A 22,705-nucleotide genomic window follows, 5' to 3' on the forward strand; every position below is an offset into this window, starting at 1 on the left:
GGAAGGAGAAGATTTTTTCCTAACTCACAAGATCAGAAACAAACCTATCCTGGGCAGGGCTTCTCGCCCATATTAGTTGGAGCCACTCGCACCCATAAGACCCAGGATAAGGTACTTCACTTCTCCACGCCTCAATTTCCTCATCTGTGCAATGGAAATAATGCTAATAACAGGGTGTTGTGATGATCCAGTGAGTCTGCCTGTATGAGGTGCTTGGCACACTGCCTCCGTGGCAGGAGCCCTATCAGTGGTGACTATTATTGTCACTATCATTTGGAATGATCTTCCAGGCACTTCCCTGCAGCATCAGAGTGACAATGTGGCCCATGGTTAAGAACGTGGACTTTCCAGAGAACAAATCCAGCCTTGGGATTAACAGCATGTCTAGACTTCTGGGCACATTTATCCCCCTTGGCCTCAGTTTCCCCAACTATAAAATGGAGATGGTAATCCCTTTCTCATCAGGCTACTGTAAGGATGAAAGGAACGAGTTTCAAGTGTTTAGCACAGCTCCCGACATCCAATAATCCTTTCTCACGTGCCTTTCTCAGTTATTTTCCTGTTTTTGCCCGGAGAGGAAAGGGTCTGGCTGAGACCTTTAACCTCTGCCCTCCACCCCATAGCAGAGTGGAGTGGGGGGGATCACACTTCCCCTTTCTGTGGGCGGGTCTCTGACTCAGCTCAGGGCACCCCCTCCCCTTGCCCAGCTCCCCAAACCGGTCGGAGCCCTTCTGAAGGGCTTATTAGAGGGGAGAGGCCCCTATCTCCATTACCCGCTTCCTTTCAGGATTCCCGGGGTCTGGGCATTAGGGAGGCACTCATACGTAGGTGACGAAAACGCCTAGCCCTCCAGGGGGCAGGAACAGGGCGGGGGGGGGGGGGGGGGCGGCTGGGGGGGGGGGGGGGGGGGGGGTGCTGCTAGAGGCAGAGTAGGGGGTCGCGATGCTGGCTTTTCCGAGGGTGGGGCCGGGATGGCCGGATGCCGCGGCCGCGGGCGGGGCAAACTGGTCTCCCTCCTCCCTCGGGAGCTGTTGGACCTGTTGTCCCCCGCTCCACTTCCGGGCTGCTGGGGAGGGGGACAGAGCAGCTTTTCTCTCCTCCCTCTTCCCCAGCCACCTGTCCGGCAGACAGAAAAGTCAGCGCCCAGAGCGCAGAGGGAAGCGCACGGAAGCCTGAGCCGGTGAGGAGGCCGGGGCTGCGGGGGAGGAGGGAGCTGGAGGCCGCCTTCTGGGTTCCCGGGGGTGGAGGGAGGCTGGAGTCTTGGAATCTAGCCCCTGGGAGGAGCAAAGGACGCCCACTCTTGGTTTGTTCAGGGAGGGAGAGTTAGGAGCCTCGACTCCTGGATCTGAGTGAGAGGGCATGGACGCTGCTACCCCTACAGTGGTGTCGGAGCCAAGTCTTCCAGGCTCGGGAAAGAAGGGTGCGGGATCCCGGACGCCGAGGGAGAAGGAGATGGGGTTGCTCCAGGGTGCTCCAAGGGATCGTGGGGAGTTGCAGGGAGGGTACAAGGCTCGACACCTGAGTAGGAGGGAGAGGCCAGTAGAGGGCGTGCTAAGACCCCAACTCAAATTCGGGTCCGGCCCTCGGGGTTGTGACTCCCCGAGAGCCATCGAACCCCGCCCCTGGAAACTCCAGGCCACGCCCCCGGAGCGCTCAGTTGCAGTCTTTGATCTCTCAGGCCCCGCCTCCTGGAGCTCTTTCGAAGCACCGGAGAGCTCGGGAGCCTCCTGGGACGCAGCCCCGCGCTTTCAGGCCACGCCCCCGGAACTCGGGCCCGCCCACTCCGCTGGAGCGCCGGGCGGTCATGGGGACGCCGAGCGGCCGGGACAGGGGGTGCCGGCCGCCTCCGGCCCCAGAGGGCGACGCGGAGGTCTCGCCCCAAGGGGCTGCGCAGTCCCAGATGCACCCCGAGGACCCACAGGAGCCGGAGGCGCCTGAGGCCCCGGAGGAGCCCCAGGGAGTGAAGGAGCTTCCGAGCGGCCGAGGAGCTGAGCAGCAGGCTGAGGAAGAGGAAGAAGTGGAAGAAGGCAGCAGCACGGAGAGCAGCCGCGACGCGGTGAGGGACCTGGAGGGCGAAGGAGGGGGTCGCGGGGCGGCCCAGAGAGGCGGACGGGCGCTAGCGGGTGACAGAGACACAGAGGGATAGGTAGAGATCTGGACACAGGGAGACCAAGAGACAAGGACCCCAAAGAGACAGAGACTCAGAGAGATGGGGTAGAGACAAACAGAAACCCAGAAACAAAGGACAGAGATGCTCAGAAAGGAAATACTCTTTAAGGAAGAGACACCCAGCGATTCAGAGATAGAGACAGGCACTGAGTCGGAGAGACAAAACTCAGAGAAACGGGGGAAGACTCAGAGCGACCCGGGGAGAGAGGGAGAGAGATCCAGGTTTACCAGGACGCGATGCCAAGAGAATGGGACCTGGGTAGCGAAAAAGGGACCTTCCTTGAGTCGGCCGCGTACCCCACTTCCCCGACTGCGAGACCCTGGGCCACCTCTCGGGCCGGGGGGCTCCCACACCTGCAACCACTTCAGTCAACAGGGGTGGCGACTGATTGGAGCAAATCAGACCCCCAGACCCGGGAATGCGGTGGGAATGCCTGGTGATTGCAGGGGCGGGGCCTCTCCTCTTGACCACGCCCCCTCCAACCTCAGGGGGAGGCTCCGCCCCCGGCACCGACCCCAGTCACGCCCCCCGCATCTCCCCAGCCTGGGGAGAGAGTGCGAGGGGCTGCACGGAGGCTTCGAGAGCAGCAGCTGGAGGCACTGACCCGCGTGGCCCTGATGGAGCAGCGCGTGAAGGAGCTACAGCGCCAGAGGAAGGAGCTGAGGATCGAGGTGAGGCTGCGGACCTCGTGGGCAGTCTGGCCCCTCTCAAGGGGAGCCCTCCAGGTGGGGCTCCGGGGCCTTCCGGCGGGATCCCACTCTTAGGCCTCTAGCCCTCTCCTGGGGAATCCAAGAGCCCATACTCCCAGGCACCCCACTTGGACCCAGGTGTCTGAGTCCCCAGCGCCCTCCTTTCTCGGACCCAGACCTCTAGGCCCCAGTCCGTACATTCTCCCCACAGATGGAGGTGGAAGTAGCCCTTCTGCGGGGCGAGCTGGCTGGGGAGCGGGTGGCTGCCCGGCGCGAGGAGGAGCAGCTCCGAGAGCTGCTTGGACAGCAGGGGGACACGGAGCAGGGTAGCCGGGAGCAGCGGGAACAGGTCAGTTTCTCCTGCGGGATCTTCACCATCAGTTTCCTTCGTCTTGGGACCGATACCCCTGGTGGTGCTCCTGGGACCTGAGGGTCATCCTCATTCCCCAAATGGGGATCCTTCGGCTGGGGGAGTGGGAGGTGGGCATATGCTTCTCGTTTTCCTCCTCCCTCCCAGACCATGATTCTGGGGCCTCTTCCTTTGACCCTCCCTTTTTGCTCTTTAAATGTCATCTCGTGAAAAATGTAAAACCGAGAAAAAGAATAGTCAGACTGGTGGCCCTGCGGTGTGCTCACCGGCTTCCGCTGAAATTAATCTTCCGTTCTTATTTCATATCCCCCAGTTTGCTTCCCTAACCCTGTTTAATATTTTTTTATTTTTTTTTTATTTATTTGACACAGAGAGAGATCACAAGTAGGCAGAGAGAGAGAGAGAGAGGGAAGCAGGCTCCCTGCTGAGCAGAGAGCCCGATGCGGGACTCAACCCTAGGACCCTGAGATCATGACCTGAGCAGAGGCTCAACCCACTGAGCCACCCAGGTGCCCCCTAACCCTGTTTTAAAAGCCACTCCCAGACATGTTGTGTGTAAATTCTTTAAGAACCTGTTTATTCTTAAGGTGTGATAATGATATAGGGTTGGTGTTTTTAAAAACAGGCGCCTTGCTCTGCACAGCTCCCTCCCTCTCACCCCCAAGCCTGCAGTCAGTCTTTCTGCTCCCTCAATCTCTCTCTCTCTCTCTCTCTCCCCCCTCTCTCATCCTTCCATTGCCCCAGAATAAGGGCTCCTTAGCTTGGTTGGCCAAGCCAGGCAAGCTGCACCATGCCTGCCTTTCCACTGTCACCCCCCTCTGTGCTCCTCACCTCTATCCTCTGACCAGAATTTACCCCCAAAACTTCCTGTGCTTTTCAAGTACTGTGCATTTGTGCTGCCCTGTTCCCACAGTCCAAAATGTCCTTCCAGCTCCCTCTGTCTCCCCAGGTCTAAAAGTTCCTGATTTTTGAGGCTGATTTTAAAACCCTCACATCCAGGAAGGTGCTCTCCACTCTTGATTCCAGTAGTTTCTATGTTTCACTGCCCTGATTGTCCCCACTGAGACAAGAGTGAACTTGGCAGGGGCACCTGGGAGGCTCAGGCGGTTGAGCATCTGCCTTCAGCTCAGGTGATGATCCTGGGGTCCTGGGATGGAGCCCCACATTGGGCTCTGTGCTCAGCGGGGAGCCTGCTTCTCCCACTCCCTCTGCCACTCCCCCTGCTCATGGTCACACATGTTCACACGCTCTCTCTATATATAATAAATAAATAAAATCTTTAAAAAAACAAAACAGAGGGGCGCCTGGGTGGCTCAGTGGGTTAAGCTGCTGCCTTCGGCTCAGGTCATGATCGCAGGGGCCTGGGATCGAGCCCCGCATCGGGCTCTCTGCTTAGCAGGGAGCCTGCTTCCTTCTCTCTCTCTCTGCCTGCCTCTCTGCCTGCTTGTGATCTCTCTGTGTCAAATAAATAAATAAAAATCTTTTAAAAATATATAAAAAAAACAAAAAACAAAGCAAAACAAAAAAACAAAACAGAGTGAGCTCGACAGACAGGGTCCCTGCATTCCTGGGGCCAGGAGCCAGGTGGGTTCTGAGATCCAGCTAGCCTGGCCCGTGCGGGCCTCTGTTTCTCTTCCTGTGTCCGGACTGGGCTGGACTGAGAAGGCTGAGAGCCTGGGTGCTGTTTCAGGAGCAGAGGCAGCTGAGCCAGGAGCGGGATCGAGTGGAGGGTCTTCGCCAGAGACTCCAGGAGGCCCAGGGACAGCTGGACTCCCAGCCAGAGGAGCAGCGCGAGTGGCTCCTGCAAGGAGTACAGGAGGTGAGGCTCCTCTAGGTTCCCTTAGGGACCTGGCATCCAGGCCGCTCTTTCCTCAGGACCCTGTTCCCTCACCTGGCGTTCAGGCCTTATAACCGCCAGGACTTGGGAGTCTAAGTCCTCAGGCTCCTCTTCCCTCCTTGCCCCAGCGCTCTTCCCTCCACGGGCCCCAGGGGTGCAGGCCTCCAGTTTTTGCCTTCCCACCTGCAGATGAGGGAACAGCTGGATGTGGCCCAGCGTGCCTACGAGGACCTAGAGTTCCAGCAGCTGGAGCAGGAGAGCCGGAGGGAGGAGGAGGACCGGGACAGCACTGGGGCCCGGGCACTGGACCCCAAGGTCCAGGAACTCCAGGCCAGTGTGGCGCAGCACAGAGTGAGTCGGACAGGGCTTGCCCTCCCTCTCTTGCCTTCCGTCCCTCCCTGCTGCCCTCTGACTCCTCCATGCCACGTCTGGCCCTTCCTCTGTCATCCTTCCCTACCTGCCTCACTGTCTTCACAAGAGTGACAACAATGATTGATGTTTATTGAGCAATTACTATGGGCCAGTCATGGTCCTAAATGCTTCATGAGTCCTTACTCATCAAATCTTTACAAGAACCTGGGGAGGCCATTCTGACTTTTTTTCCCCCCCGGTTTATAAATGAAGAAACTGAAGGTCAAGGTGCTCAAGTAACCTTTTCCAGCGTGACTCAGTTCATAGAGGGTGGAGCTGGGATCCAAACCTGCCCGGTTCCGGTGTGGGCTCCTTCCCCCACCTCCGTTTCTGATTTCTCCCTGTCACTCTCTCTTTTCCCTTCTGTCTGTGCCTTGTCTCCTTTCTCGTATCTTCCTCTTGGAGGTACTGTCTTGGTTTTTCTTTTTTGTAACTATTCTGGTTGGTCTCTCTGTCCCTTTTTCCATCTGTTCTCCACAGGTCTCTCTGGGTTTCTGTCTCTCCCCGTCTGTCTATGCATCAGATCCTCCATTCCCCCCAGCCCCTACCCTGCAACAAACCACCCCATGTCCCTTCTGGACTTCCAAAAGGGAAGAGGGCATGAGAGAACTTAACTCCCCATCACTTTCTGGCCACCCAGGTCCCGGGGTCCCTGTTCCGGGGTGCAGCAGACCCCAGGCTCTGTGGGAGCCAGTTGGGAACCCCGGGGTGGCTGAGTGACCAGGGCCCTGGGCTGTGCCCTGCAGCGCCGGATCCAGGTCTTAGAGGAGCAGCTCAAATCGCTGGGGGAGCAGATGGCAGCTGAGAGCCGGGGGCTGAGCCGGAAGAAGGAGGAGGCCCTTCAGGCCCTGACTCAGGTGAGTTCTCCTGGGAGACCCGTCCGACTGTCCTCACGTCCCTCTGGGGCATCCCATTGGCACCCTGCACCCTGTCTCCCGGCTCTGGCTCCTCCGGGGAAGGCTGCCGGCCAGTGCATTCAGACTCTGCGGTGTGCTAGCCGGTTATAACTTGCTCTCCCTCAGGAACGGGGCCGACTGCTCCAGCTTAACTGCCTCCAGGGAACTCCGGGTGGGGACTTTGCTGAGTCCAACCAGGCCCTCACTAAGGTATGGGGATTTCGAGCACCCGTCAGCCCCTCTGCCCTCAGACCCAGAAGTCCATCCCCCAACCTCTTCCTCCTCCCTCCTCCCTCAGGAGTCCAGGCCCACAGACCCTTTCTCCCTTCTCCACAATTCTCAGGCCCTAAACCCTTTCACCTTTGGGACCCAAGAGTTCAGGCCTCCAGCCCCTCCTCTTTTAGGAACCTGTGGTCTGGCCCACAGTCCTCGCTCCGCTAAGACCACGGTCCAGCCCTCTTGTGACCTGAAGCCTTTGTTTTTCCATCTGAGAAATGGGCTGACACTGGAGACCAGGGCCAGAGCTTCTGGGAGCTGGTTGGCCCTCTGTGATCCTTCCAGCTCCCGATAACCTTCAACCCCTCTCCTAAAGCTCCTGTTCACCCAGAAGACAGACCGCCAGCTGCTGGTGCTGCAGGACCCCACCGCCCACACAGCCTCCGCCACTTCCTCTTGCCTCTTCTCCGTTCGCAGCTCCCTGCAGGTACTGCCCCGGCTGCCTTGGCCCCCTATGCCACTGTCTCACTGTCACTCTTGAGTCCGGAACTTTCCCTGTGGCTTTCTCCGCGTGGGGACCTGGGGCAGAGGGAAGGATGAATGGGGGGTATTTTGATTTTTATTACGCTGAAGCTTTACTTACTGATTTTCTCTCTCCTGCCTAACACCCCACCGCTCCCCTGGCAGAATGGGACCGGGTGCACCCAGCAGTAACTTGTAAAAGCAGCCATGCAGGGCCTGTTCATAAGAAGGCCCTCTCTGTGCACTCTGCTGGCCCACAGCCCCCATCCCCAGCATGGCTGCTTGTTTCTTTTTCTTTTCTACTGTTTTTTTTGTGTTTTTTTTTTTTTTTTTAAAGATCTTATTTATTTTTTGGAAAGAGAGAGCGAGAGATGGAGAGAGAACAGGAGTGGGGAGGAGTGGGAGGGAGAAACAGGCTCCCTGCTCAGCAGGGTCCCCCCAACCCATCACTGCCCCACCCCACCTGCAACGTGGGGCTTCATCCCGGGACCCTGGGATCATGACCTGAGCCAAAGGCAAATGCTTAACCCACTGAGCCAACCAGGTGCCCCGAAATTGGTAGCTGTGATGCAAACTTTTTTTCAAAAATGCGTATACAAGCTCTTCATTGGCTTTGATTTCCCAATTAACGCTCTATCGCGGAGATGGTTTTCTATTGATCCATTTAGAGCTGCCTCGTCATGTTTAATGGCTCTCATGATAAGGCTGTAAACAGGAAGAGAAGTGACAGCTGTCAGTTGGTGAGTCCTTAGAGCCTGCAGGGCACTGTTTCAAGTGCCTCACTCAGCTTCGTTCATTTGGTCTTTGCACCCATACTGCTGGCTGGGTCCTTGTGTCCTTTTCATAGGTAAGGAAACAGAGGCGGAGAGGTGAAGGTATTTAAGTAGCTGGAATTCAGCGGGGCTGGGATTGGAACCCAGGCACTGGTGTCAGTACTCAGACCTTTCCAGGCTCCCCTGGGGCTGGGGGGCGGCAGCAGGGAGGCACAGAAGTCTACACAAGGGCGCTGACCCAACCCTCCTTCTCACAGTGGGGATTCAAGGCTTTTGTAGTCTAAGCATCGCTGTTATGAACCCCCGCATGTGCCTGTGTCCTTTCTCATATACCCAATAATAATATCAGTGAATGTGAATTATTACTAACATTATTCTATTGTCTGATGCCATTATATACTATGTATAACATTACTGTAATACATACTATTTATTATTTCTTGTTTATTAATTAATGTTAGGCAATATTAATAATGATCATGATTTTTGAGAGCTTAAGGTAGACCATTTTAAGTCATTTTGTCTTCTTTTTTTTTAAGATTTTATTTATTTATTTGAGAGAGAGGCATAGATTGCGAGACAGACTATGAGTGGGGATGAGAGGAAGAAGCAGGCTTCCCGCTGAGCGGGGAGCCAGATATGAGGCTCCATCCAAAGACCCTGAGATTGTGACCCCCGATGAAGGCAGACGCTCAACAGACTGAACCACCCAGGTGCCCCTCTTTTTTTTTTTTTTTTTTTTAAGATTTTATTTATTTATTTGTGAGGGAGAGGGAGAGATCACAAGCCCAGGAAGCAGCAGGCAGTGGGAGAAGCAGGCCAGAGAGCCTGAAGGGGACTCGATCCCAGGACCCCAGGATCACGACCTGAGTGGAAGGCAGCCGCTTCACTGCCTGAGCCCCCCCCCGGGGCCCCCCCCCCCCATTTTATCACTCTGAAGCATGGAGTTGCTATTATTTGGCATGAGAAGCAGCCCTATATGTTGGCAGTGTGATGTGTTCAACTTCAGATCTGTATCATGAAATCTGTCCATACAACGAAAATATTTCATTCTTTGCTCGGAAGAACCCCCCCAAAGTAGGTCCCGTTATGATGTGGGTAAAGGGTTTGCAGACTTCCTGTCTGGGAAATTCACTTTCCAGCTGGTTGCTCTGGCAGCCAGAAAAAGGTGAAGGGTCAGCCCTGTTGCCAGGCAGCACAACTTACGGTAAATACGACCCTTAGAAGTAAATGGCCTCCCCATAGGTACTTGCCAGGAAGCCACGTTCATTCCTATGGAGTTGTTACTGGAGTTCTTGGCTCACGCGGACCCTGTGCCCGCGGCCGGGAATCCCGTGTCCGAGGCCAGGGATCCCGTACCCACCTGGCACCTGGGTGCCACCTGGGGCCTGTTCCGGACACTCCTCCGTGCTTTGCACCAGGTCACTCATAATCTTGGGTCAGCCACGCAGGGTGGCAGGACTAGTTACCCACTCTACGGGTGGGGGGGGAGGCGGATCTTAAGCCGAGAAGACAGGAATTGTCAAAGTCACAGCCCCAGGAAGTGGCAGAACTAGATCTGAGCCAAGTCTGCCTGTTTTCCATGACTGGTGCCTTGCAGGAGACAAGGGGGTCGCGTCTCTGTGCCTCAGTGTACTTAGCTGCCAAATGGGCGAAGTAACTGCAGGCACTGGTTGATGGCTACAGAGCTTAGCACCGTGCGCGGCACATGGGAGGAGTTTAGAGAATGTGCTGCTCTTGCTCTGATTATCTTTATAGTAACTGGTATTATTATAATTACTAGCTCCCTTCTGCTACCCACTGCCCCTCCCATCTCTGGTTCTGTGACACTAGATCAGCTTTTTCACTGAGTGTCTCCACCTTATTCTTTGTCTCCCAGCAGTCTCTTCCCTGCACAACAGCCAAGTGATCTCTACCTCTCCTGCTTCAGTCCTCCCCCACCTAATGCTGTCAGTGGACCCCTGAGCCTCCTCACCTCAGCGAGCGGGTCCCTGCATGATCTGCCCTTGCTCACCTCTCACCACTGTCCCCCACATACTCTCTGCTTTAGCTGCAGGAGCGCTGACCTGCCAACTTTCTGTTGGCTCCTGCCTCAGGCCCTTTGCATTTGCTGATCCTTCTACCTGGGACACTTTTCCCCTCAGTCTTCCCTGGCCCATTCTTATTCTTTGGGCCTTGGGGGTCAGTGTCCAGAAGGCTGTCCCCGGTTTTTCAGTCGGAAGCCCATCCTCTCTTACGACACCTTATTCTCTTTGCTCACAGCTGTTTCTGATGATAGTTATTTGTATGATGGTTTACACAGTTCCTACAACATAAGCGCTGTACAGACAGGGCTTGGGTCCCCCTGCCCCCCACCCTCCACCCGTTTCCTCTACCAGGCATCTCAGGTCTCAGCTAGGAAGTGCTGGGGATAGAGTTGAAGCTAGGGAAGCCCGAAGGGGCCCAGGGGCTCAGGACTTGGAGTCCTCCTTGTAGAGGGGAGTGAAACTTTCCCGACTCCCCAGGCTTCTAGAAGCTTCCATGGCTCTGCAGGATGCCAGGTACGCTGTGAGGCACGGCACGATCACTTGACAAATCCTGGCTGTTAGTATTTTGTCCAACTTTTTTTTTTTTAAAAGATAACACGGGTGCAGAAAATCACGTGGAACATACGCCCAGCTTAATTATTACATGGGAACATTCTGGAGCTGCCAGCTGTGTCAGGAGGCAACACTGGCAGCTACTCCGGAAACACTCCACAGGCCCTGAATGATAACCTCACCCGCCTCCTGGAGGAGGACCACTGGCCTGACATTCTAGCATCTCCTCCTCACTCTTTAAAGTTCAGTCAATTCAGTATCTGTCCCTAAACACCATAGTTTACTCTTACCTTTGTTTTTTATTTTTTTGTGTCTGCATATCTTAAGTCTCTATAGACTTCCCCTCTGTTTCCTTTTTTTGTCCCCCTTGCAATTTATTTGGTGAAGAAACCAGATGGCCATCCTGTAGAGTTTCCCAGGCAGGGTTTGCTGACACCGTCGTGGGGGTCATGGTCACCTCATGGTCATGGTCATACCTCTTTCATTTCCCAGGAAGTTGGCTGTGGGGCCCGAGCAGAGGCAGGGTCAGCGTTTTGCAAGTCTTGCTGGGGGCCATGCGCCTCTTTCTCTGTTTCTGTTTCTCTGGAGTGGGTGCCTTTATCTGTTGGTGTGGTCTCGAGTGGGAAAATTCCAGTCTGTTATTCCTCCTTGGGGCACCTGGGTGGCTCAGTCAGTTAAGCATCTGCCTTTGGCTCAGGTCATGATCCCGGGAGGTCCTGGGATCGAGCTACACGTTTGGCGTCCTGCTCAGCGGGGAATCTCCTCCCTCTGCCCTCGATCCTGCTTGCACGCATGTGCTCTCTCTCAAATAAATAAATAAAATTCCCTTATTCTTCCTCATCTATTCATTGAAATACTTCGGTAGAGAAAGACTTGCCTTCCTTTGCTATTTGGTTACCCAGGAAAACGCAGGACACATGCTTGCTGGTTTCACTTTGTTCACCTGTCCTCAAAATAAACAGTTGCTTGGGTTGCACTCTTCCCAAGGTAACCATTTCGATTTTTTCCTTTTCTGTCATTAGCTCACAGATTAAATATATTTGAGTTGTGATCTATAGCAGTGAGTATCCTTATGGTGCTCACATTATGCAAGGTGTTATTTTTATTTTTATTATTCCTTTTTTAATTTTTCTTCTTCTTTTTGTATTTTTTAAGTAATCTTCACACCCAGCGTGGGACTCGAACTCACAACCCCAAGATCAAGAGCTGTGTGCTCTTCCCACTGAGTCGGCCAGACACCCCATTTCTATTCTTTGTTTACCCATGCAGAGTTGTGTTTTTTTGTTTTTTTTTAAAGATTTTATCTATTTGACAGACAGATCACAAGTTGGCACACAGGCAGGCAGAGAGAGAGAGAGAGAGAGAGGAGGAAGCAGGGTCCCCGCTGAGCAGAGAGCCGGAGGCGGGGCTCGATCCCAGGACCCCGGGACCAATACCTGACCCGAAGGCAGAGGCTTTAACCCATTGAGCCACCCCGGCGCCCGGTGTTTTTTTTTTTTTAAATTCAGTTTTATTTCTTTATTACCCTCAAATAAGAGAGTATTATTATAAATTACAAATTACTTTCAAATTTTCATCTTTTGGTAACTTTTTACTTTAAAATAATATAAGACTTACAGAAAAATTGCAGAAACAGTAGAAAGAATGCCTGTATACTTGGCTTTCAGATTCTGTAATTAACATTTTATCACACTGGACATTTGCTTTATTATTCTCTCTCTGTAAACACACACACACACACACACACACATTTTTTTATTGTTCTTCTCAAAGCGTGATTTCCCCTTACCCCTAAATACTTCTACATTTATTACCCAAGGTCAAGGCCACTCTCTTACATAACCACACTGCAGCGATCAAATTCAGGAAACTAACATTGAGATAATATTATTGAGATAACCAGATCTTACTCATATTTTGTCAGCTGTCCCCCTATTGTTTTTTCTAGCAAAAACAAAAACAAAGTCTCCATTTTTGGGGCCCTGGGAGCACAGGCTACATTTGGTTGTCATGTTTATTTATTTACTTATTTAAAAGCCAACATTCCCATAGTTCAAAGTTGGAGGAGGGCATGGCAAGTTATTTGGAGAGATGGCTCTTCCCTCATCATCTCCATCCATTACGTTCATGTCGTGTGGGCAGCCCCGGATTACCAGTGTCTCGAGTCTTCCCGGAACTACTCAGTATTTATATAGTCTGTCGTGAATATACTTTGGTCATTTTTTTAAAAAATATTTATTTATTTGACAGAGACACCAAGAGATGGAACACAAGCTGGGGGAGTGGGAGAGGGAGAAGCAGGCTCCCACTGAGCAGAGAGCCCAATGCAGGACTTGATCCTAGGACCCCGGGATCATGCCCTGAGCTGAAGGCAGACGCCTAATGACTGAGCCACCCAGGCGCCCCTATTGGTCATCTTTTTATGCAGAGCTAGGGTAACCTTTAGGCTGCTTTGCACTTGCTTGTATCTTGGAGAATGTTCCCTGTCTGGCTAGAAAGAGCATTTTCCTCCTTTCACATGCCACAGACTTTCCTGGGGCGTGGATGACAACTGGTTTATACACTTCGCCTCCTTCTGATGGCCACGTGGGTCGTTCCCCAGCCTGGCAGGGAATCATCTCCAACTCAAGTCCAACTCCACTCCCATGGACAAGTGTTGTCTGTAGGATATTGTCCTAGAAGTGGAGTTGGGGCTCAAACATTTAGGCATTTACCATTTTATTTTATTTTATTTTATTTTTAAAGATTTTATTTATTTATTTGTCAGAGAGAGAGAGAGAGAGTGCACAAGTAGGCAGAGAGACAGGCAGACAGAGTGGGGGAAGCAGGCTCTCCGCTGAGCAGAGAGCCCAAAGCGGGGCTCGATTCCAGGCGCTGGGGTCATGACCTGAGCCAAAGGCTGCGGCTTAACCGACTGAGCCACCCAGCATCCCAGGCATTTGCCATTTTAAAAATAAAAAGAGCTGAAGTGGCCTCTAGAAATGTTATTCCCGTAGGAACCGTCCCCCCCAACCCAGCACCGTGGAAGAGCATGTGGGTTTCCCACAGCCATGCCAACGTGATAGGCTTTTAAAATTGTTTTTACAGTTTTATCGAGATGTAATTCACCTGCACTACAGTTTACCCATTTGAAGTGTACGGTTCAGTGGGTTTTTGTACATTCAGAGCATTTCATCACACCCAGAAGACACCCTGCATCATCCAGCTGTGCCCTACTCAATCCCTCTTCTCCCCCCACACCCCGGCAACCACTCGGCCGCTTCCTGCCTCCAGATCTGCCCATTCTGCACGTTGCTCTGTGTGGTCCTCTGTGACTAGCTGCTTTCCCCCAGCATCACGTTTGCAGTAGCTTTCTGACCTGAGCCGGGGAGCTGCTGGTTACCCTTGGCAGCCCTCCGACTGCTGGTCGAGATTGAGCCCCTTCTCATAAATGCATGGGCCTTGTGTGTTTTCAGGGCTCCATAGGCCTCCAGAGGACTGGAAGCCTGCCCCGGAAGAGGGGAGAGCGAGTGAGCCAGAGGGGATCCCCCCGACCCATGTCCCTTCATTATACAGGTGAGAGTCCCTCCCAATCCCACGGACCTCCTCCCCTGTCACCGCCTTTCCTGCAGGAAGGCTGGAGGAATGCAGACGCCTGTGGGTGGAGGTGGGGGGCTTGGACAAGGGAGAATCCTGGCCCCCTAGCCCCAGTCCTTCTTTCCCAGGACCCCTGGAGGCCTCGGCCCTCCCAGCAGCGTCAGGAAACTCTGGAAGACACCCGCTCTATCAGCTGCTGAACTGTGGCCCTGGGAACAGGTGAGACGTCAGGGAGGGAGAAGGTGGGGAGGCGGGATGAGGCTGGGCCACTGTAACTTGCCCCGGTCTCTGTTCCCTCCTGCCAGCTGTGGGGCCCTCCACCCAGACATCGCCCGCATGGAGCGGCTTCTGCAGCAGGCTGTGGCAGAGAGGGAGCGACTGCTCAAGGCCAGGGTGAGACCCCAGGTCCTCCTCCTTAGGGTCAGGAGATCCTACTCCTGTCCTCTCTTCCTTCAGACCCAAGAGTCCAGGCCCCCAGCCCCCTCCTCCCTCAGAACCAGGAACCCAGTGAGTACCCCCCGTACTTCTTGTTGGTCAGCATCCTTAGTGACTCCTCCGTCCTCAATCCACAGGAAGGGATGAGAAGAAACAAGGAAGTCTCCTCAGGCCCGGATGTACCTGCCATCATGGTCAGTCCGCCCTGCCCTCAGCCCCATCTCCGTGCTGTGTTTCTGCCCCAGCCCCTGCTCTTTCTTCTCTCAGCCTCTCCTCTCCTCCAAAGGAAAAGTATCTGGGGACTGGCAACAGGAGGGGAACTGAGAAGGCCTGGTTTCTGTTCCCATTATTGTTATCTGTATCCATGGCATGCCCTCGGGTAACATGCTGTACTTCTCTGTGCCTCAGTTTCCTCTTCTATAAATGGGTGACAGCATCAGCAGTTACTGTAGAACGAGGGCAGCGATATGCTGGGGTTTTCAAAATCCCTTAAAACGTTTAAAAATTCGTTTGATTCTTTTAAAAACCTTTATTACACAAATATTCAAGCATTTGTAGAGGTAGAGTAGATCGGGAAGCCCCCATGTACCCACCATGCAGCTTCGACGATTACGACTTTTTTTTTAAGATTTTTTTTAAATTTATTTTTTTTAAATATTTTATTTATTTATTTGACAGACAGAGATCTCAAGTAGGCAGAGTGGGAGGAAGCAGGCTCCTTGTTGAGCAGAGAGTCCAATGCGGGGCTTGATCCCAGGACCCTGGGATCATGACCTGAGCCAAAGACAGAGGCTTTAACCCACTGAGCCACCCAGGTGCCCCAAGATTTTGATTTACTTTTTATATTCTCTATACCCATCACAGGGCTCAAACTCATGACCCCAAGATCAAGAGTCACAGAGTCACACACTTTACCAGCTGGGTCAGCCGGGCTCCCCAGTGATTATCAGTCTTAAATCTTTTCTGATCGCTCACTTACTTCCCACCCTGCATTTTAAATATTTTAAAGCAAATTTCAGATATTGTATCATTTCCTCCATACCTCACTGTGTATCTCAAATAGGCAAGTTTTCTTTTTAGTGTAACAAAAATGCCATTGCCATACTGTAGGAGATAATTAATAATTCTGTACCATCCTAAGATGTGACCCACATTCACGTCTCCCTAGTTGTCTCTGAAACGTCCTTTTATGGCTGTTTATTTGAATCTGGATCCAAAGAAAGTAAACACAGTGCATTTAAAATGTCTCCCACATCTCTGACATGAAGAGTCCTCCCTCCCTACTTTTTAAACATTTGCCATTTATTTGTGGGAAAAAAATTGAGTCATTTATCCTGCAGTGTTTTGCACATTCTGGATTTAGCTGACTGCTCCTTATTCAAATTTTATTTTTACCCACGGTAATAGCATGAATACATTTTTGTTACAACAAATGTTATTGAATTTGGGGAAGTGAAGGTCTCCCCATTATACCTCAGGAGTCACAAGTGTTTCCTCTTGTTGAGAGAAGCCTTTGAATCCCTTTTTTTTTTTTCTTTTAAGATTTTATCTATTTATTTGAGACACACAGAGAGCATGTGAAAGAAGGAGCATGAAGCGGGGCCAGGGGGTGCAGAGGGAAAGGGAGAAGCAGGATCCGTGCTGAGCAGGGAGCCCAATGGGGGTGGGGAAGCTGGAGCCCAACACTGAGCTCCATCCTGGGGACCCTGAGATCATGACCCAAGCGGAAGGCAGTTACTTAACCGACTGAGCCACTCAGGTGCCCCCTTCCAGTCTTTTTTAACACTTTTCCACATACACTGACCACCTATTTTGTGAATTTATTTTTATTTTGTGAATTTATTTTTCCCCTAAGCCAGCACATTGTTCCCAGTCTGCTTTTTGTTTTCTCAACCATCTGTCCTTTCCTTGTTATTATTATTTTTAATATTTCCTTTATATTTATTGAGTGCCTGCTGGTGGAAGCCCTGGGGTCACAGCAGTGACCCAAATCCAATCCCTGCCCTGGGGGAAGCTGGCATTTAGAGGCAGATGGGCAGAAAAAGCAGCTTCAGTATGTGAAATTTTAAGTAGCCTGTCAGGTGCTGATAAGAGGTGGGGAGTAAAATAAAGCAGGCACGGCAGTGGAGCCTTCCGGGCTGCCAGGCATAAACTCTACCTCATTAAAAATGAAGCATCATCATTTATTAAACAGCTCCCTGCTCTGTGCATTATCGTGTCCCTCTACCCCTCCCCCCTTCACTCTAAGCTGCCTTCTTGTTCTCTGGGATTCCCTCCTAGAGGCACGGTCCCGTGACTGGAGAGCCTGACCTTGAAACAGTCCTGTGAGGTGAATACGGTGATAGCCCCCGAATTTCAGCACTGGGAAACTGAGGCTCCAAGAGGGGAAGGGGTTCCACGGGGGTGACACAGTGGGCAGCAGTGGCATCGAGAGTCAGAAGCCCATCAGCTCTTCTGGATGGGGGCCCACTTTCTGCCCTCATCCTACCTGGGTGACCTTGGTGAGTCACTTCCTCCCTAGAAACCCCAGTTGTATCATCTGGCAAATGGGACAGACAGCTGTTTTTTGTTTTTTGGAGAGAAGACGAGGTGATCACTGTGGTCACTTGGCACACACAGTGCCCAACAGGGAGTGGGAACTTTCATACACACTGCTGATCATTAGTGTAGCTGTCTGGATTTGGCCACAGGACCCATAGAAGATTCTGGGCCCCAGTAGGTACCCTTTTAACTGCTAACTGCTCCTTCCCTCCTATGCATCTCCCCCCTGCATGGCTCTGCCCATCTCCATCTCCATCCACTGAGTCTCATCTCTGTTTTTTATCCCTCCTTGCTCTGGCCTCGCCTCTGTTTCCTCAGTTCATCTCCTCAGCCCTTGATATCCGAGGTGAGGTCCGTGGACCAGCAGCATTGGCGGCCCAGGAGCTTGTTGGACCCGCAGAACCTCACCCACACCCCTGACTGAACCAGAGGCTGCATTTTTTACAAAATCCTTGGGGGGTCTGCCTGCCGGCTCAAGTCTGAGGCACACTGCTCTGAGCCTCCATGCGACCGTGGGGGTCATTACTGTTCTTTGCAGGGATCCTTTAGGAAGAACAGGTGCCATCAGGCTGGGCCTTGTACACACCAGACACTGTCATTGCCTTGGTTCTTCCCTTTCTGGCCCCTGAGATGACCACTCTGCCTGGCGAGTCCTGGCACCATCAGCTCTAGCTGTGTGACTTGGGCCTAGTGACCTAACCTGTCGGAGTCTTGGTTTTGACATCTGTAAAATGGGGGTAATGATGTACTTACCTCCCTGCTCCGTTTTGTTGTTGTTGTTGTTTGAGGGGTTTGAGAGAGCAGAGGGATTATACCTATAAAGTGCCCTGCCCAAGAAGTAACCACTGATTTCATCACAACCAGAACAACAACAGGACTGCTCGCATGTATGGATCACTTACTTGGTCCCTGTTTCGCAGTTTATGAGGGTTCCCCTGGGTTCCCTCACTTCTCTGCCACGCCTTCTGTGTTTTGGGGTGAGCTCAGGGGTCAGGTGGACCTGGGCTTCTGTTTCATCTCTACCTTCTAGAAGCTCTGGGTGACTTCCAGTGGATCATTTTATCTTCTTGTACATCAGTTTGCTTATCTGTAAATGGGCTCCCAGTAGCCTGGTCCCAGGGACAATCATGGGGAGTCAAGTTGTTGCTGCTAGTAAGCCCATGGCAGGGTGTCCTAGTCACTGGCTCTAGCTCCAGACTCATTCTCATGATGGGCATTGTTGATACAGCTGGTTAAAGCTGTGGCCAGCCTTACAGGGGAGCAGGGGAGAGGGAGCCAAGACTGGCTGGTGGACCACCCCCTTCCTGACCCTTTGATGTCAGCTGCCCCCTTCTCTTCCCTCCCCAGGCCCCGCCCATGCCTCCACCCCGCCCCCTGGGCCCTCGAGTCTTGGATCTTCGGCAGCACCTGGAACGCTGGGGCCACAATCCTGAAAGCTGCCCACACCTAAGGGTGTCGGGAGGCTGCTGCCGCGGATCCCTGGTGAAGATGGGCGGCCGCATAAAGACCTGGAGGAAGCGGTGGTTCTGTTTCGACCGCCAGGCCCGCCGTCTGGCCTACTACGCTGGTAAGCTCAGCCTGGCCACCTGGGACCTTGGGACCCTAGGACCCTGAAAGTGGCCACTCCAGAGGCCTTCCCCACAAGACACCTGAGACACCCGGTCCCTGTTCCCTTCTCACTTAGGCCCACGAGTCTGGATCCCCAGTCCTGTTAGCAACACAGAAGCCAACACTTTTGTACAGTTCTGGCTACTACTACTCCCCAAACCCCGTTTTTCCTGAGCTACTGGGAATCTGGACCAGCATCGCCCTTGCCCTCCCCCCACCCTCAACCTGCAGGAGTCCAGGCCCCTCACCCTTCTCTGAGGGAGTCAGTAATTCTGAACCGCTTCTGAGTCTCTTTTCTTCTCCAGGACCAAGGCACTCAGGGACCTAGGATTCCAACTCCCCAGGCTTGTCCGGTTTCCCTTCCAACCTCAGCATTCATTCAGCTCCCAACCAGGGAGCTTAGGGGCCTCCAGACTCTGCCACTGTTCCCTCGCCCCAACACCAGTCTCTGGACTTGGGTCTAGCAACCTGTGCCTCAATGCACAGATGCACACCTCTCACTGGTTGTCTCCCCCTCACCTCCCTCCATCAGACAAGGAAGAGACCAAACTCAAAGGCGTCATCTACTTCCAGGCCATCGAGGAAGTCTATTATGACCACTTACGCTGTGCCTTCAAGGTGAAGTCCCGCTTGGTGCCCCCCCTGCCTTCCCGATTAGAGCTCCTGCAGTCAGACCTTAGCTTGCCCCTGGGTACATGCACTTCAGTATCCTCTATCCAGCCCAGGAGGAGCCCATCAGCTCATTTCACTGCAGCAACCACAAATTCAGAGCTCAGTCTCTGGCTCTCAGCCTCTGCTGCTTTTCTCAGAGCAGAACATCGAGAGCAAAAATTTGGCAAGCTCTGATGCCAGGCTGGGAATAAATGGATGGAGACGTCAGGGTGAGGACAGAGGCAGCCTGGGAGCATCCCGAAGAGGCGATTGTTTCTCAGCCCCTGCCTGTATTTGCCAAATGGGAATGGGCCGCACAGTGTCACTTCATATTTTTTTGCCCTAGGGAACTCAGAAATTTGAAATTTGTACAATTGTGGTGCCAGGAAATTTAAGTGTTGGCAACTGGTATGGTATTTAGAAAGCTCTGGGGAGCAACCAACTGTGTGTGGCCTTTTAGAGTTTAGGCTGGAATCCCAGCTGTGGGACAATGGGAAAATAACTTCCCTTAGCCAGCCTTCATTTTCTCACCTGCAAAATGGGCATAGTGTAACCCATTTCCTCAGAAGGTTAACAGAAGGTAATGAATGGGTGTAAGGGGTTTACTCAATGCAGGGTTGGCAAATAGCTACTTAATAAATGGAGTGTAGACATTAGCATTCTCCAGGTACAAACCAGGGGGACCTAGTTTGGGGGGGGGTGAGTGCTTATATTTCTAATATAGGAGGTAAGCTAGAAAGGGGACACAAGACTTCCTTCTGAATTCCTCCTGCTCCCCGAATCCTAAGCCCTCAAATGTTAATTCATTGCAGCTTTATAACCCAATGAGGTAGGTAGCATTATTTAAGAAGACAGGGAAATTGATTCAGAGTCTAAGTAACGTGTCCAATGCTGCACAGCGCGTCAGTAGCAAAGCTGGATTCGAACCCATTTGTTCTCTTAACCATCTTTATTCCGCTGCTTAACCCAGAGCCCCAACCCTCGCCTGACGTTCTGCGTGAAAACCTACGAACGTCTATTCTACATGGTGGCGCCCAGCCCGGAGGCCATGCGCATTTGGATGGACGTCATTGTGACGGCTGCAGATGAGAATCACGCCCTTTGAGGGGCCCCGCCCTCTTGGGGGAAGTACCGGTGAGGCTCCGCCTCTGCTGCCCCGCCCTAGGCCCCACCCGCCCACCCGCCCGCTGCGGAAGGCCTGGGCCCGCCCCTTTGGAACTTCGGGAATCCTGCAGGTGCCGCGGCTCAGCAGGCCTGAGTCGTGGTGTTTTGGGCTGCAGGTGCCTTCCTGCGATGGGAAGCCAGCCCTTGGGACCTGCCCTGGGCAGGAGGAAGATTGCAGGGGTGGGAAGGAACTATTTATTGGTGCTCCTGTGATCCCGAATTAAACACGGAGAAAGACCGTCGTTGATGCAGTGTATTTCTAGAACAGGTGTCCTGGGCCCCTTCGCCCTGACCTAGGCAGGACATCCTAGTTCTAGGTATCTCTAAGAGACAAACGTCCCACAGCCCGTTCTCCTCTCTTTAGGAATGGAGGCCTTCAACATTAAGGTCAAGCCTAGGGAGCTGGGGCATGAGGAGAAGCACGTGTCTTTAATCTTTGGCAATTTTGTTATTTTAGTTTGTGGCCCCCCCTGCTTCCACCCTTTTTGACTTGACAGGGCTATTGGTAGTTTCTAAGAACTTCTAGGCTCCTGTCCTCTGGGCCTTGGCATATAATTATTCTCTGCCTTGTCCTTAAGTGGTTAGCTCCTGGTTTCTCAGACTTGAGATATCTCTCCTTGAGGAAGCCCTTCCTGCCCCTCACAACTGGGTCAGGCACCCCATTTTGAGCTCCCCTGTTCCATCCCTAAACACCCTAGGTGATCACTGGTAGTGGATCTGGGTCCCATATGAACTGGGAGTCCCATAAGGTCATAGCCAGTGGTGTCCTGGTTACTACCATGTCCTCAGCACCATAGGGCACATTTCAGTCTATGAAAGTGGAAAAAAATGCTTTCCTTTCACCTCTTGGTCTTTGTATATATTCTTCCCCTTGTTTGGGCACTTTTCCTCACTCCACACCACTACTCATCATTTAGGTCATGATTCAGATGTTTCCTTCTCCAGGAAGCCCTCCCTGATTTTCCTGGCTGAGTCAGGTACTTCCCCTGGGCTTCTCGTGTCAGCCAGCCCTGATCCTCCATGATCTAGCCTGTGCCTTCCCCTATCACAGCCTTGACAGCTCTGGGTCATCACTGTTGATGAGTGTGTCTCCTGTGCTGGATGGGAGCCCCAGGAGGCAGGGATTCGGACTGTTCAAGTCACTGTTGAGTCCTTGGCACACAGCAAAGGGCCAAAGTGCAAATTAGATGTTGAAGGAACTTCTGCTGGCTGAAAAAACTGATGAGAAAGAGCTTCCAAGGATCGAGGACAGCGGAAAACAAAGCAGACAAAAGTCTCTTCATTCTTTCTGTCTTACTCAAGGTGTCCCCTCCTTCGGGAAGCTCTCCTTGATCCCTAGGCTGGATCAGGTGCCTAGTCTGGGCTTCCACCATCCCTTGAGATTGCTCAAGACAGCCCTGACCACCCTAGGCCCTCACTGTGTAGAGACAGGTCTTCAGCCACTGGAAAGACCTCTCTGGAACTAGGCACTCAGTCCCTCTGGTTCCTGTTTGCTTAGGGCATGGGTATCCCATTGCAGGATTTCTTATGGATCCAAATGTGGTGGTCTCCTGAGTCCTGGGCATACAAACACTTCAATCCCCGGGCCCTGGGGAGGACCCCTGTGTCCCTTGGCCTCTGCCTCCAGGTGCCAGACATCTGGATTCTTGGATCAAATCATGCCCCAGACCCCTCTGAGAATGGGGTGCCTCTCAGACATGTGATCAGCATAGGTGACAGGTCCCTGTGCCAAGAGCCGTCAGGTGTGATGCTCTGTGGTTGCTATCTGGAAATTCTTAATTTTCTTTTGGAATTTGGGTTTCGTAAGTGCAGTCTGAAGGGCTGGCAAGCCCGTGCTGAAGGGGATCAGAGCCTTGGCTCACACATGGCTCCACAACCCGCCATCTCCCACATCCCCAGGACAGGCTCTGTCTGCCTTTCCCTCCCTGCTCCTGCCCCATGACCATTGTCACTTCCAACTTCAGCAGGCCTGGGGGCAGCTGGGAAGAGCAGGGCATACATTCGAGCCTCATGGCATCTCAGGTGGTGCATGACAGTGGACAGCTGTCCCCGAGAAGGGGTGCGCAGCAACGCAGTTGCTCTGGCTGTGGGACAAGGTCTGCAGATACCTGTGAAGGTCTGTGCTCTCAAGTGTCCAAGGGGTTTGCCTTTGGGAATATGACCTTGAACACCAGGAGGGGTGGAGAAAGATGGCAGAAGAAAGAAAAATGCATTTCGAAATTAATACCTCTAATGGCACTCTTTCCTGCCTTTTGAACCTGGTCCCC

The 22,705-nt window shown here is 52.8% G+C and overlaps 1 protein-coding gene across 1 annotated transcript; it reads left to right on the forward strand.

Moving 5' to 3' along the window:
* The first annotated feature begins 755 nt into the window (after nucleotides 1-755).
* On the forward strand, nucleotides 756-21,280 carry PHLDB3 (pleckstrin homology like domain family B member 3). The gene is made up of 17 exons (XM_059382042.1): nucleotides 756-824; nucleotides 1,113-1,180; nucleotides 1,679-2,056; nucleotides 2,659-2,841; nucleotides 3,071-3,208; nucleotides 4,920-5,048; nucleotides 5,256-5,417; nucleotides 6,224-6,334; nucleotides 6,500-6,583; nucleotides 6,966-7,076; nucleotides 13,919-14,018; nucleotides 14,168-14,258; nucleotides 14,345-14,432; nucleotides 14,612-14,668; nucleotides 18,363-18,582; nucleotides 19,156-19,241; nucleotides 20,245-21,280. Exons 3-17 carry the CDS (start codon nucleotides 1,805-1,807, stop codon nucleotides 20,377-20,379), a joined length of 1,947 nt encoding a protein of 648 aa, XP_059238025.1. The 5' UTR covers nucleotides 756-824; nucleotides 1,113-1,180; nucleotides 1,679-1,804; the 3' UTR covers nucleotides 20,380-21,280.
* Nucleotides 21,281-22,705: the final 1,425 nt, after the last annotated feature.

Source organism: Mustela nigripes, chromosome 17 (assembly GCF_022355385.1).
Source record: "Mustela nigripes isolate SB6536 chromosome 17, MUSNIG.SB6536, whole genome shotgun sequence".
NCBI classification, from domain to species: Eukaryota; Metazoa; Chordata; class Mammalia; order Carnivora; family Mustelidae; genus Mustela; species Mustela nigripes.

Bases quoted from the DNA above. Each gene is read 5' to 3' on its own strand.
- PHLDB3 (XM_059382042.1), top strand. From the start codon at position 1,805: ATGGGGACGCCGAGCGGCCGGGACAGGGGGTGCCGGCCGCCTCCGGCC. The intron at 5,049-5,255 runs GTGAGGCTCCTC...TCCCACCTGCAG, and splicing joins TCCTGCAAGGAGTACAGGAG to ATGAGGGAACAGCTGGATGT. The intron at 7,077-13,918 runs GTACTGCCCCGG...GTGTGTTTTCAG, and splicing joins CCGTTCGCAGCTCCCTGCAG to GGCTCCATAGGCCTCCAGAG.